The 16,083-nt window shown below is 45.2% G+C and overlaps 1 protein-coding gene across 3 annotated transcripts in view; it reads left to right on the top strand.

The window, feature by feature from the left end:
- The window catches only part of SLX4IP (SLX4 interacting protein), a 481,037-nt gene extending 468,923 nt beyond the window's left edge, over nucleotides 1–12,114 (top strand). For all 3 annotated transcript variants that reach the window (XM_063918550.1, XM_063918548.1, XM_063918549.1), the window contains 2 exons: nucleotides 10,354–10,460; nucleotides 11,214–12,114. In XM_063918550.1, the coding sequence (XP_063774620.1) occupies nucleotides 10,354–10,460; nucleotides 11,214–11,934 (828 nt within the window). In that variant the 3' untranslated portion in view covers nucleotides 11,935–12,114. The remainder of the gene's footprint in view (nucleotides 1–10,353; nucleotides 10,461–11,213) is intronic.
- The last annotated feature ends 3,969 nt before the right edge of the window (nucleotides 12,115–16,083 follow it).

The raw sequence follows: 16,083 nt of genomic DNA, 5'->3' as shown, positions 1-16,083 counted from the left end.
CATCCTTGATGTCCAGAGATACCATGTAATCTCCCTCTTCCAGGCTTGCAATAACCGCCCTGAGCGATTCCATCTTGAACTTGAATTTTCTTAAATATGTGTTCAAGGATTTCAATTTTAAAATGGGTCTCACCGAACCGTCCGGTTTCGGTACCACAAACATTGTGGAATAGTAACCCCGTCCTTGTTGAAGTAGGGGCACCTTGACTATCACCTGCTGGGAATACAGCTTGTGAATTGCCTCTAACACAGCCTCCCTTTCTGAAGGAGTCGTTGGTAAGGCAGATTTGAGGAAACGGCGGGGGGGGGGGGATGTCTCGAATTCCAGCCTGTACCCCTGAGATACCACTTGAAGGATCCAGGGATCTACCTGTGAGCGAGCCCACTGATTGCTGAAGTTTTTGAGACGGCCCCCCACCGTACCTGGCTACGCCTGCTGAGCCCCAGCGTCATGCGGCAGACTTAGCAGAAGAAGCGGGGGAGGACTTTTGTTCCTGGGAAGTGGCTGTATGCTGCAGCTTTTTTCCCCTACCTCTGCCTCTGGGCAGAAAGGACGCGCCTCTTCCCCGTCTGCTCTTTTGGGGGCGAAAGGACTGCACCTGATAATACGGTGCTCTCTTTGGTTGTGAGGGGACATGTGGCAAAAATGCTGACTTCCCAGCTGTTGCTGTGGACACGAAGTCTGAAAGACCATCCCCGAACAACTCCTCACCCTTATAAGACAAAACTTCCATGTGCCTTTTAGAATCTGCATCACCTGTCCACTGCCGGGTCCATAACCCTCTCCTGGCACAAATGGACAGTGCACTTATTTTTGATGCCAGCCGGCAAATATCCCTATGTGCATCTCTTATGTAAAAGACAGCGTCTTTAATATGCTCTACGTTTAGCAATATAGTGTCCCTGTCTAGGGTGTCAATGTTTTCTGACAGGGAGTCTGACCATGCAGCTGCAGCACTGCACATCCATGCTGAGGCAATAGCTGGTCTCAGTATAATACCAGTGTGTGTATATATAGCTTTCTGGAGAGCCTCCTGCTTTCTGTCAGCAGGTTCCTTTAGGGCGGCCGTATCCTGGGACGGCAGTGCCACCTTTTTTGATAAGCGCGTAAGTGCTTTATCCACCCTAGGGGGTGTTTCCCAACGTGACCTATCCTCTGGCGGGAAAGGGTACGCCATTAGTCATTTTTTTGAAATTACCAATTTTTTATCGGGGGAAGCCCACGCTAGTTCACACACTTCATTCAATTCTTCAGAAGGGGGAAAAACTACTGGTAGTTTTTTCTCCCCAAACATAATACCATTTTTTGTGGTACCTGGGGTCACCTCAGAAATGTGTAAAACATTTTTCATTGCCTCAATCATATAACGAGTGGCCCTATTTGACATTACATTAGTCTCTTCGTCGTCGACACTGGTATCAGTATCCGTGTCTGCCATCTGAGGTAGCGGGCGTTTTAGAGCCCCTGATGACTTTTGAGACGTCTGGGCAGGCACAGGCTGAGAAGCCGGCTGCCCCGCATTTGGCATGTCGTCAAATTTTTTATGTAAGGAGTCGACACTTTCGCGTAATTCCTTCCACAAGTCCATCCACTCCGGTGTCTGCCCCGCAGGGGGTGACAACACATTTATAGGCACCTGCTCCTCCTCCACATAAGTCTCCTCATCAAACATGTCGACACAGCCGTACCGACACACCGCACACACACAGGGAATGCTCTGACAGAAGACAGGACCCCACAAAGCCCTTTGGGGAGACAGAGAGAGAGTATGCCAGCACACACCAGAGCGCTATATAAATCAGGGATTAACTAAATTATATCCCCTTATAGCTGCTATATGTATATTGCGCCTAAATTTAGTGCCCCCCCCCTCTCTTTTTTACCCTTTTCTGTAGTGTAGACTGCAGGGGAGAGCCAGGAAGCTTTCTTCCAGCGGAGCTGTGAGGGAGAAATGGCGCCAGTGTGCTGAGGGAGATAGCTCCGCCCCTTTTTCGACAGACTTTTCTCCCGCTTTTTTATGGATTCTGGCAGTGGTATTTATCACATATATAGCCTCTGGGGCTATATATTGTGATATATTTGCCAGCCAAGGTGTATTTATTGCTTCTCAGGGCGCCCCCCCCCCCCCCCCCAGCGCCCTGCACCCTCAGTGACCGGAGTGTAAAGTGTGTATGAGGAGCAATGGCGCACAGCTGCAGTGCTGTGCGCTACCTTGGTGAAGACTGATGTCTTCTGCCGCCGATTTTCCGGATTCTTCTTGCTTCTGGCTCTGTAAGGGGTCCGGCGGCGCGGCTCCGGGACCGAACACCAATGGCCGGTTCCATGCGGTCGATCCCTCTGGAGCTAATGGTGTCCAGTAGCCTAAGAAGCCCAAGCTACCACCAGTTAGGTAGGTTCGCTTCTTCTCTCCTTAGTCCCTCGCTGCAGTGAGTCTGTTGCCAGCAGATCTCACTGTAAAATAAAAAACCTAAAATATACTTTCTCTCTAGGAGCTCAGGAGAGCCCCTAGTGTGCATCCAGCTCAGCCGGGCACAGGATTCTAACTGAAGTCTGGAGGAGGGTCATAGTGGGAGAAGCCAGTGCACACCAGGTAGTCCTAAATCTTTCTTAGCTGTGCCCAGTCTCCTGCGGAGCCGCTATTCCCCATGGTCCTTACGGAGTCCCCAGCATCCACTAGGACGTCAGAGAAAACACGGTATCCAACCGGTCAAAATTACTGCATCCCACAAAAAATGCGTCACCAACCGTTGTGAGGGAACATAGCTCAAGAAGGTAGACTTACCAGTGGTATCTGCCGAGATCAACTTAACAAAGCCATCCCCAAACCAGGTTACACCTTCATAGGGAAGATACTCCAGTATTTCTCGGAGTCAGTGCATGCTGCACAGTGGCGGATCTAGACTTAACTTTTAGGGGGGGCGGTTTAAGAATTATGACTCCTCCCCCTAATCATAGCCCCTCCCACTTAGTAATGCCCTTCCCGTTCGCTTCTAAAATTTCCTATTGTTGCCATTACTAATAAAATGTTGCCAGTTAGTAGAGAGAACCCTGCGCACTGGTGATACAGACTGGCGAATCGCCATTCCTTCCATCAGGGGTGGTAGAGGATAAGACAGTAGGGCAATTTAAACATGCATGGGATAGACATAAGGATATTCTTACAAAGAAATTCAACATTGAAGCACACTGTATGAGCTGAAATTCACATTATAGCACACTGTATGAGCCAACGTTATAGCACACTGTATGAGCCAAAATTCACTTTATAGCACACTGTATGAGCCAACGTTATAGCACACTGTATGAGCCAACGTTATAGCACACTGTATGAGCCAAAATTCACTTTATACAACACTGTATGAGCCAAAATTCACTTTATACAACACTGTATGAGCCAAAATTCACTTTATAGCACACTGTATGAGCCAAAATTCACTTTATAGCACACTGTATGAGCCAACGTTATAGCACACTGTATGAGCCAACGTTATAGCACACTGTATGAGCCAAAATTCACTTTATAGCACACTGTATGAGCCAACGTTATAGCACACTGTATGAGCCAACGTTATAGCACACTGTATGAGCCAAAATTCACTTAATAGCACACTGTATGAGCCAACGTTATAGCACACTGTATGAGCCAACGTTATAGCACACTGTATGAGCCAAAATTCACTTTATAGCACACTGTATGAGCCAACGTTATAGCACACTGTATGAGCCAATGTTATAGCACACTGTATGAGCCGAAGTGCACATTATAGCACACTGTATGAGCCAAAATTCACTTTATAGCACACTGTATGAGCCAAAATTCACTTTATAGCACACTGTATGAGCCAACGTTATAGCACACTGTATGAGCCAATGTTATAGCACACTGTATGAGCCGAAGTGCACATTATAGCACACTGTATGAGCCAAAATTCACTTTATAGCACACTGTATGAGCCAAAATTCACTTTATAGCACACTGTATGAGCTAATGTTATAGCACACTGTATGAGCCAAAATTCACTTTATAGCACACTGTATGAGCCAATGTTATAGCACACTGTATGAGCCAACGTTATAGCACACTGTATGAGCCAATGTTATAGCACACTGTATGAGCCAACGTTATAGCACACTGTATGAGCCAATGTTATAGCACACTGTATGAGCCGAAGTGCACATTATAGCACACTGTATGAGCCAAAATTCACTTTATAGCACACTGTATGAGCCAAAATTCACTTTATAGCACACTGTATGAGCCAATGTTATAGCACACTGTATGAGCCAAAATTCACGTTATAGCACACTGTATGAGCCAATGTTATAGCACACTGTATGAGCCAAAATTCACGTTATAGCACACTGTATGAGCCAAAATTCACGTTATAGCACACTGTATGAGCCGAAGTGCACATTATAGCACGCTGAATGAGGCAACAGAATGCAGGGACATAATGCCGGGAGAAGAGAGGAGGGGGGAGAAATGGGACACACACACACCTAATCATTGATGGAGGCCGGGTCCCGCCGCGATATTGGGAACGGGTGCCGAGCGGTGCAGCGAGGCGGAGGACGAAGACAGAGAGAGAGCGTCCTCCTGACGCGCGTACAGGAAGGAGGGGGCGTGCTCAGATCAGAGGTCACTGTACGCGCGTCAGGACGCTCCTCTCTCTCCTCGTCCCCCGCCGCGCTGCAGAGCTCTCCAACCCGTTCCCAATACCGCAGCAGGACCCGGCCTCCATCCCGCTGCCGGTATATGTAGGGGGGGCGTTCGCCCTGATCGCCCCCCGCTAAATCCGCCACTGATGCTGCAATGTTCTAGATAAGTCCCAACTTAAGGAATATCCCATCTCTCCCCAGGGTAATTATATCGGATAACAAGGTAACCGACCATTTCAGTATACAAGCCCTTCCCCATGTGTATGTAATGCAAATATCATCAAAACATAAAATTATAATATCACTTAGCTTCCTGTATGCGATCCTTTGTGATAGGGCCCCATGCAGACCAGGGGTTGACTTTCACTTTATTCTATCCACGGCGGGAAAAGAATAAACACTCGTACTCCTCGAGAAGATTTAAGACCATCTCGTCATGGCTGACCTAGAGCTTTATCAACAGAGCGACCAGCACATTCATTAGAAATCGTAATATGAATATACATATTTAAATACACATATTCTATATATACATCATACGTATATGTATTTTGTCAGGAACAGCAGGGTCCCTAGTGACATTAATGTGTTCTTAATGTGTATGAACATGTACTGAATGCCATTGTTGTGGATCTAACCAGGAAACATTATGGTCGACATAAAACATAGTATTCGTCGACAACAGGGAGTAGTAACCGGGCAAAATAACATTCTTGCGACCCCGAGGGGTCTGAGGGAAATATATATAAATAATGTTAATATCACTCCCCCACAAATACTACCATGTCTGTGCTCAAGCTACAGCTCAATGTATCCGTACCATACATATATATATATATATATATATATATATATATATATACACACACACACACACACACACACAGGTTTTTTACATTATCATGTTAATTTACACCCAGTAATATAGTTGGTGCCGACAGGGTCACCCACATACGACTGTGTCTTCCCATACAGTGTTCACTTTGGAAAAGCTTGCAACTACCGACATGCTGACACTTCATCTACTGAATCAAGTACCATCAGGAGTCGGCAACGCCGACAGAGGGATTCCCAAAGCTGTTTGTGGCAGAGCACTCACACATGTCGACACACGTGTACTAAATCGCTATAGTGGGTAGATTCCAGCTTCTGACATGGAAAACACAGAAACTTTTTTAACAACTCCTTACCCACACACTCATTTATACATATATAGTGCTTCTTATATGAGCCCATAGTGCACTAAGCAACTGTGCCCCTCTCCGTTTTACACTGTTAGTTTTTTTTCACAGTGTTTTGGCGGGCCAGCGTCTCTGTGAGAAGAAAATGGAGCTGTATAGAGTTGTGAGGACTAAGCCACGCCCCCTCCTCGGCGCGCTTCAGCCCCGCTAATTTTTCCGTTTTTTACTGGCAGGGGTCTGTATACAGTGCCTATGCACTGTATACTTCTTTGCCAGGAAGTATATATGAGGTATAATTGCTGCCCAGGGCGCCCCCCCCTGCGCCCTGCACCCGTGTATTGCCTCTTGTGTGTGGGAGCAATGGCGCGCAGCGCGACCGCTGCACGGTACCTCAGAGACTCTGAAGTATTCTGCCGTCACTGAAGTCTTCTGTTCTTCTAATACTCACCTGGCTTCTTTCTTCTGGCTCTGTGAGGGGGGTGACGGCACGGCTCCGGGAACGAGCAGCTAGGCGAACCAAGTGATTAGACCCTCTGGAGCTAATGGTGTCCAGCAGCCTAAGAAGCAGAGCCCTTGAACTCAGAAGAAGTAGGTCTGCTTCTCTCCCCTCACTCCCACGATGCAGGGAGCCTGTAGCCAGCAGGTATCCCTGAAAATAATAAACCTAACAAAGTCTTTTCAGAGAAACTCAGGAGAGCTCCCCCCTAGTGTGTGTCCAGTCTCTCTGGGCACAGAGTCTAACTGGAGGAGGAGGGGCATAGAGGGAGGAGCCAGTTCACACCCATTCTAAGTCTTATAGTGTGCCCATGTCTCCTGCGGATCCCGTCTATACCCCATGTTCCTTTTGGAGTCCCCAGCATCCTCTAGGACGTATGAGAAAAATTAATAAATAAACAACAAAAATTTAATTTATTGGTCTTCAGATTTGAGAAAACTAACAAACAAACCCATAAATAAAGTGATATTGTACAGTGTGTACGCCCATGTCGGGCGACCCGACCAGTGAGGGGACACACTAGGCTATGTCGCTCCTGGAGCCTAGCTAAAGGGTCAACATACACGTTATGGTAAGAACTTACCGTTGATAACGTAATTTCTCTTATGTCCACAGGTTATCCACAGGATAACATTGGGATATGCCGGAGCGACAGCGGATCCAGGATTAGATCCTGGTGTCCATGGATACAAGTCTCCGAGGCTGGGAGCAGTCTTTCCAGGGGAAGAATTTCCAGGGGAAAAGGTCAAGCCAGGAAGCTTGTCTGCAATAAGCATTCTTGAATTAAGAGCTATTTACAACGGAACATCTTCTTCGCGATCTGCCCGTCTTAATTCTGTCGGACGACTTAACAGCGGTGGCGTAAGTAAGCCGCTAGGGCGGAACGAGGAGCAAAGTGGCAATGGCAGAAGCCGAAAAAGTTTTCCGCTGAGCGGAAAGGCATGTAAACGCTCTATTAGCGGTCTTCGTTCCGGGTGTAGACAACGGAAGACTTCCTCAGCAGACACGATCTCCATCCAGGAGAGTGGGGTCTTCATCAAGAAGTTTTCACAGAAGTGACAAGTCTTTGGGGATTCCTCAATTAGACATGATGGCGTCTCCCCTCAACAAGAAACTTCAAGGATATTGTTCCAGGTCAAGGGACACTCAAGCAATAGCAGGGGACGCCCTTGTGACACCGTGGGTGTTTCAGTCGGTCTATGTGTTCCCTCCACTTTCACTCTTTCCGAAGGTGATAAACATAAGAAGAACAAAGGTTCAGGCGATCCTCATTGTTCCGGTCTAGCCAAGGAGGGCTTGGTATCCAGATCTTCAAGGCTTACTCATAGAAGATCCCTGGCCTCTTCCTCTACGAGAGGACCTGTTACAGCAAGGACCAGGCGTGTATCAAGACTTACCGCGGCTGCGGTTGACGGCATGGCGGTTGAACGCCATATCCTAGCCCGAAAGGGTATTTCCGGTGAAGTCATTCCCACATTGCTTCAGGCTAGGAAAGGAGTAACGGCCAAGCTTTAAGGAAGTATGTGTCTTGGTGTGAATCCAAGAAAGCTCCTACGGAAGATTTTCAGCTTTGTCGTTTTCTCCATTTTTTGCAAGCAGGTGTGGAGGCAGGCCTAAATTTAGGCTCCGTTAAAGTGCAGATTTCGGCCTTATCAATTTTCTTTCAAAAAGAATTGGCCACCCTTCCAGAAGTTCAGACTTTCGTGAAAGGAGTGCTGCACATCCACCCTCCATTTGTGCCCCCAGTGGCACCATGGGTCCTTAACGTGGTGTTGCAGTTTCTTATGTCAGACTGGTTGGAACCTTTGCGAAAGGTTGAGTTAAAATTTCCCACTTGGAAAGTGGTCATGCTATTGGCCCTGGCGTCCGCAAGGCGGGGGTCGAAATTAGCGGCTTGGTCTCACTAGAGCCCTTATTTGATCTTCCAGGTGGATAGAGCGGAATTGAGAACTCTGCAACAATTTCTGCCAAAAGTAGTTTCTGCGTTTCACAGGAACCAGCCTATTGTGGTGCCTGTGGCTACTGAAGCCTTGGCTGATTCGAAGTCTCTCGATGTAGTCAGATCTTTGAATATTTATGTCGTCAGAACGGCTCAGATTGGGAAAACAGAGGCTCTGTTTATCCTGTATGCCCCCAACAAACTTGGGGCCCCTGCTTCTAAGCAGACTGTTGCACGATGGTTCTGGGATACGATTCGGCATACTCATTCTACGGCTGGATTGCCGTTACCGAAGTCGGTGAAGGCCCATTCTACCAGGAAGGTGGGCTCTTCTTGGGCGGATGCCCGAGGAGTCTCGGCGGTTCAGCTTTGCCGAGCAGCTACTTGGTAGGGTTCAAACACCTTTGCCAAGTTCTACAAGTTTGATACCCTGGCTGATGAGGACCTCACGTTTGCTCAATCGGTGCTGCAGAGTCGTTCGCACTCTCCCGCCCGGTCTGGAGCTTTGGTATAAACCCCATGGTCCTTTTGGGAGTCCCCAGCATCCTCTAGGTCGTATGAGAAAATAGGATTTTAATACCTACCAGTAAATCCTTTTCTGTTAGTCCGTAGAGAATGCTGAGCGCCCGTCCCAGTGCGTACTGTATCTGCAGCTATTGGTTGTGGTTACACTCATGTGGTGTTTTTTTTCAGTCAAGTCTGTTGCTGACGTTATTCATGCCATGGCATGCGGTATGTTATTATTGGTCGTGTTTACACACAGGTTGTGTTACATTTTCGGTCAGCATATTGCTGTATATTTTTCATGCCGTCGGCTGGTGTTCTATTGAATGTTCTGCGGCATGTTCGAGGTGTGAGCTGGTATGACACTCACTGTGTTTAAACAATAAATTCTTTCCTCGAAATGTCCGTCTCCCTGGGCACAGTTCTCTAACTGGAGTCTGGAGGAGGGGCATAGAAGGAGGAGCCAGTTCACACCCATTCAAAGTCTTATAGTGTGCCCATGTCTCCTGCGGATCCCGTCTATACCCCATGGTCCTTTTGGAGTCCCCAGCATCCTCTACGGACTAAGAGAAAAGGATTTACCGGTAGATATTAAAATCCTATTTTTTACCGTACATGTGTGAAAGCAAAGGCGGGTCACGCATATGCAAATCCACCAAGACTGGCAGCATAGGGTTACTCTCAGCTGCCTCAGTGAATTGCTAATATTATGGATATTACTGTGTTTCTATTGCTGCCATAAGCAGCGATAAAAGAAAGAGAAGATTGTGATATTGCTACATAATAAATAGACCCGTAACTCATGGGACAATTTAAAAGCAGCAGTTTGGTACAGATGTAGCCATGATCATCTTGCTGCGATGCGGTGTGGCGCGCTGGTCCGTGACTATTCGTAGCCAGCGACCGTTCCATTCATTCCATTGGGGATTAATGGAGCAATCGCCAGCTGCGAATAGTCGCAGCCTGGACCGCCATGCCGCATCGCACATGGCTACATCTGTACAAATGGTGGAAATTCTTCTTCTCTATAAATGGACGGAATCCGGTAGGCACAAAGGAAACTTCTTGCTTTTGTTAAAAGACAGCTAATAATAAACTGTGAATTCATCATCTAAATTTCCCACGCTACTTTCTCATTCACTTCCCAATGGTTGTTTGTCATTCGTGTTTGGTAAAATGATACACAATACATGTTTAGTAGTATAAGGAGTTGTGTATCATGCACTGTTTAGATTACAAGTCCCCTTGGAGTTCTGAGGCCTGGTGATATGCATGGTCATGAGACTACTAAGCGATCTATAATGTTCTCACAATCTTAAGCTATACTGTAACCCTGGTAAACATCATGTCACTCCCTAATTGAAGCTCACAACAGCCATTTATTGCCTCATTAGCACCAGGACTCGTTTAAAAACCATCCATCCCTCAAATATGAATAATTCAGCAAGCAACATCTGTAAGTCTTGGACAAAAAGAGCTGAACTTTCATCTCGTAATACAGCTTTTCCTGGGTCAGTTTCCAAAGTAACGTCTGCTTTTATGTCACCGTTTTATTCTCTCTGTAATTACATAGAAGGAGGCTTCCAGCGGAACATCCGAGTATTTTGCTGAACACAGGGAAAGCGAAATAAACAACTTATTATCCGCCGCAGCCGGGAAGCAAGCTGTGCTGAAAAACATGTAAGTTCTCCTCCGAGGTGACGATATCATGAGGTGATTGTGATGTCTGAATCTCAGCCTTCCATTCCAAAACTGTGTAGCAATGTTTGCCAGACAACCCTAGGTGGAATTGCTGCTAAGCTGCATTGTGTCATCAAGAAACAAAGTTGGGACAGCTGTTCTCCGATGATGTCATACCCCCCCGCCCCCAGTCACGTTTAGGGGCCGCTCATTTGCATAGCTCCGTTTCGGGTTGTGTAAAAAGCTTGGCATGTGGCAAACACAGTTGATAAACTAGATTGATTATACACTGTTCTAGGCCCCTAGCGGTTCCATCTCCGTTCTTACATACACGGTGAAAAAAATTATGGCACTGTCTTAATGCGTATTGAGTAATATCATTAAGTATCTTGGGATGCATTCCTTAAAAAGCCCTATTTGTGCTATAATATTTTATTCAGCCTCTACTGAAACGTGATCCCGGTATGCAATATTGACCTTAACATCTGTAACAAATTTAGTCAGTACAATCTGAACTTCTCCATAGCCGAGTGACTAAATATGTATATATGTATATCCCCGCATGTCGAGAGAAAATCAGATTATGGAGTATGATACGATTCCTCCACTGCAAACAATGTTTCTCGTCACGGTGATATATGTATGGCAGCTCTGTTATGTTACGGGACAGATGTTTTGCGAGCCTATTAAATTCATAATAAATTACCGGTAGAGGGAAGAACAAATCTTGTTTTTTTCTTTCTTTTTTTACAGAGTAAAGAAGGTAAAACCTACAAAGAATGACTGCTCCAAGTTTGGCAGGGACTGTGACGCTCGCTCTCGTCTTCGGCAAGCGGACTCCGAGAAAGGAAACAAGAGTAATCCGCAATCTGAATCAGAGAGTAGGAGTGCGGAGCAAGCAGAGGACTGCATAAATACTGCTCAGAGCAGCTCTGGGTTTCCTGATACTGAAGTGGAAAATGATGTTAATCACAGCCAGCCATGCACTGCTAGCAGCCAACAGAGACTCAGCCCTACAGAGCGGTTACAGGCACAGGAGCCGAGCAAGGCTCTTTCCTGGATCTGTGAGTCAGCATTGCCAAAACAAAAACAAACTCTCCGAACAAGTATTACGCAACAGAAGAGGAGACGGCACAGCTCGGAAGGGAAAACTACGCTCGGCTGTAAGAAAGCAGATTTAAGGGATGATACGTTTCTAAGCACAGCTGACAAGGGGGCAGCAGAACCTGTAGAGAACATACCTTTAGCTCTAAGGATCCGTAACATTCAGAAGCTGTCAACAGTCACCGTTGGCGCAGTAGTGCAAGCAGGAAAGACAGCAGAGGTTAATAAAATTGAGCCAATCACTAGTGAGAACAAGCTAGGCTTATTGTCCAATAGCATACCTGAAGAAAGAACCCGTGAAGATGCCAGGCGGCCTACTGATGGCCAGCCAAAGAGGTTAAAACTTCAGCGGTCCAAAAAATTGCATTAATTGAGTCCTGAATGTGCGGGCTGCACTGACTGAGACATCGACCTAATAATGTTCCTGCTATCTGTAGAGTATCCCATAGCGAAACAAGTACTAATGTTAAACGTCTATTCATTTTTATATATCAAACTCTGGGGCAGATGTATGAACCTGGAGAAGGCATAAGGAAGTGATAAACCAGTGATAAATGCAAGGTGATAAAGGCACCAGCCAATCAGATCCTAACTGTTAATTTACATAATGGAGCTGATTGGCTGGTTTATTTATCCCCTTGATATATCACTGGTTTATCACTTCCTTATGCTTTCTCCAGGTTAATACATCTGCCCCAATGTTCTCTAGGTATTGTTACTAACTAGAGGCAGTATTAAATCAATCTCTGTTTTCCAAGATTTGATGAAGACTCGTTCTCACTTGCTTTATCCAGACCACGTAGGAGTCACAGCAGAGACAGCATGTGTATATGATGCTGGAACTGATCCCTACAGATTACTATGAATGTTTCTGATATTACAGACCTTGGTAGGAGAACTACTTTCATGTGTTTGTAGGGTTCCGTAATATCCTAGTGATGACATCTGAACGTTTCTTGACTTCATCCGACAGCTGTAGGCGGATGAAGTCATGTATATTCTTAAAATACCTGTGCTAAGGTAACATCACCAGGGATCAGACAACATTGGACTATAATGAAGCATCATTACATTTACATCTCTAAATTTACTGGGCAGAGCAATAGAAACAAGTCTGATCATGGTCCTACCTTAAAGATGAACATCATACATTCAAACCATAAATCTTGTTACCCAGTTTTATTTTGAACATAACATAAGATAGATGTGAGATCTCTTAAGAATTTGAACGGTCAGAATCTACAAGAACCATAGTTAAGGTACAGAAGGGGTGTGTGTGTGTGTGTGTGTGTGTGTGTGTGTGTGTGTGTGTGTGTGTGTGTGTGTGTGTGTGTGTGTGTGTTAGTCTTCGGCACACTGTAGCTGCAGTCGTGTGATTGGCCACATCCAGTCAGGTGCTCCGCACACACCTTCAGTCCTGCACAATAGACCCTATCAGAACAACTTTATTGATTACAGTTGTTTAAATTACTTGAGACATTAGTTCCATCCTTGCATTTTAATTAAAATAACTTCATTCCTGGCTGGTACATATACATTTGAACGGGTTGGATACGATATCCCTGCGTATCCTGCCATCCGTAATACCGGCAGCAAGCAGAGTGAGTCCCTTCACGCGTTCGCCACGAGGTTCTATTCTACCTCGGATGGTGGCGTGGATCCACCACCCGAGTGGAAATACCGGGAGGCAGTCGGTATTCTGTCCGCCGGCATTTTGCCGGTTGTCGGGATTCCGGCGTCGGGATCCTGAACACCAGGATCCCGACAGCCGGTATATTAACTACATCCCTCTTTGAACATATAACCCACACTAATTTAGATTATGTAAATATGTTACCTTAATGTTCCATAAACTGTTTAGAAGTATCAAGTGTCTGGCTACAAAACTCAATGGTGACTTGTGAGATTCAAAAAGCATTGGGGGGTAATTCCAAGTTGATCGCAGCAGGAAATTTTTTAGCAGTTGGTCAAAACCATGTGCAGTGCAGGGGGGGCAGATTTAACATGTGCAGAGAGAGATAGATTTGGGTGTGGTGTGTTCAATCTGCAATCTAAATTGCAGTGTAAAAATAAAGCAGCCAGTATTTATCCTGCACAGAAACAAAATAACCCACCCAAATCTAACTCTCTCTGCAAATGTTATATCTGCCCCCCCCCCCCCTGCAGTGCACATGGTTTTGCCCAAATGCTAAAAAATGTCCTGCTGCGATCAACTTGGAATTACCCCCATTGTCTGTTATTTCTCATTTACTTATGCCACATATGGCATTTCCAGTGCAGTATTGTAATAAGTACCTGTGTATCTGTTTGGTTCTTGTAACTCTTATCAATAAAACTCTGTTAAAATGACATTGTTATATATTATTTCTATATTGTTTAAGTATATATTATTTATGTGTGCATGGTTTCCGGATGATAGGTTGAGAGTCAATAGGGTGACACCAAATGGTTGACATGGCGAAAAGGTTGACAGGTTCAAATGGTCGACATGGCATATGGTCGACATGAGTTTTTTAGAATTCTTTTAATTTTTTCAACTTTTTTCATTCTTTACCCTCCACTTGGACTACAATTGGGAACGGTAACCTGGCCGAAGCATGGCGAGCGAAGCAGTGAACTGATTGGGGTTCCATGTGCTGGAAGGTAAAATTTGACACCCCAAAAAAATGAAAAAATGGCGTCAAACTTTTCATGTGTCGACCATTTCAGTGTTGACCTTTTTCACATATCGACCTTACTGTATGCATGTTGACCTTTTGACTGTCAACCTATTATACCATAACCGTGTGCATATGTGTCCTCATACACTATTGCTACCGTTGCACCAAACACCCTTTCTTGGCGCACCGAGGAATATATTTACTGAGAGCCGATCTGAGTTTTTCTGAATGTGCATCTTAATCACAATATAATAATGCAACAAAACTGCTTCACGAGACTGCACTCATTCATTTGATATGCGACACAAGTATATCTGTGTGCGAGTGAGACTGTATACAAAGGGCTACGATGTAGCAGCTGCGGCTCTGTTTCACGCCACGTTCCGTTGTGCTTTGTGCATAGATTCAGGCTCCGTCACACACAGATATACCAGTATTATACAGTGTTGCATATCAAATGAATCAATGCAGTCTCATAAAGCGGTTTTGTCGCATCCGATTGCGACGAAGATGCACATTCGGGCGAAAGAGACCTCACACGGCTCACTCGCGTCTGGCGGCTTCTGTAGGTGTTTGAGGACACACCTGTATGTGTTTGTGCAAACATAAACATAAGCATGTACTTGCTTGTTTCCTTTGTGTTTTAACAAATCGGCTAACATCAAAGCTTTTTCTCTGTTGAATATCAAAAAAGTTTGTTCAACGTGAAAAAAGAAAAGGAAAGCAGAACGTCATCCAAGGACAGATATTGCTGCACAGTCTTTGTGCTAATTGCTGTCTGCGACTGCCGGCTTTCCGAACAATCCAAGACTCCATGTGGTTTGCCTAATGGCACAGTACACCATGAACCTACCTCAAATCACATAAAGTTGCTGCATCCATATAAATATGCATCAGTACAAACAATGCTAATGCACTGAGCGCTGACATAATTAGACACTTACAATTGCAGGCAGGATATACCAGAGTTGAATACTTGTGCTTCAATCGTTTTGTAATAAAATGTAATTTTATATACACACATTATGTAAATAATGCAATCACAGCAGCTAACGAAAAATATAATTATAGCTCGTAAGTACCGTAAGCATTTCCCTGAGTTTACCTTCGCCCCTTAATTATACTGATTACTGGTATGGAAGGCATGAATCAATGCATAGTTTGGGCACAACAGTGTGTTAAACCATTTCATATAAAAGGCAGTGTGGTTAGAGTAACATTTCAGTTGGAAGTAGCTAGTCACAGCATTAAATAAAGATATTGGGGGGCAAATCTAATGGAAACAGGTGACTACAAAAAAAAATCAGAAGTAACCCATAGCAACGAATTGGTAATTTCTCTTACGTCCTAGAGGATGCTGAGGACTCCAAAAGGACCATGGGGTATAGACGGGATCCGCAGGAGACATGGGCACACTAAAAGACTTTGACTGGGTGTGAACTGGCTCCTCCCTCTATGCCCCTCCTCCAGACCTCAGTTAGATTCTGTGCCTAGGAGAGACTGGACACACACTAGGGGAGCTCTACTGAGTTTCTCTGGAAAGACTTTATTTATTTATTAACAGTTTCTTATATAGCGCAGCATATTCCGTTGCGCTTTACAATTAGAGCAACAGTAATAGAACAAAACTGGGTAAAAACAAACATATAGAGGTAGGAAGGCCCTGCTCGCAAGCTTACAATCTATAGGGAAATAGGCATAGATACACAAGGATAGATGCTACCTATTGCATAATGGTCCACTAGATTGCTAGGTTCTTAATGGGTTGTATGATGATACCCCACAAAGTTGGCCAAGTGTCAGGTGGGTGTGAGACTAAAGAAAGACAAGATATGTGATGTTATGAATACTCTACAGAG

This window comes from Pseudophryne corroboree, chromosome 4 (genome assembly GCF_028390025.1).
Source record: "Pseudophryne corroboree isolate aPseCor3 chromosome 4, aPseCor3.hap2, whole genome shotgun sequence".
In the NCBI taxonomy this organism is placed as follows: domain Eukaryota; kingdom Metazoa; phylum Chordata; class Amphibia; order Anura; family Myobatrachidae; genus Pseudophryne; species Pseudophryne corroboree.
This window is presented reverse-complemented; position numbering and strand designations above follow the sequence as displayed.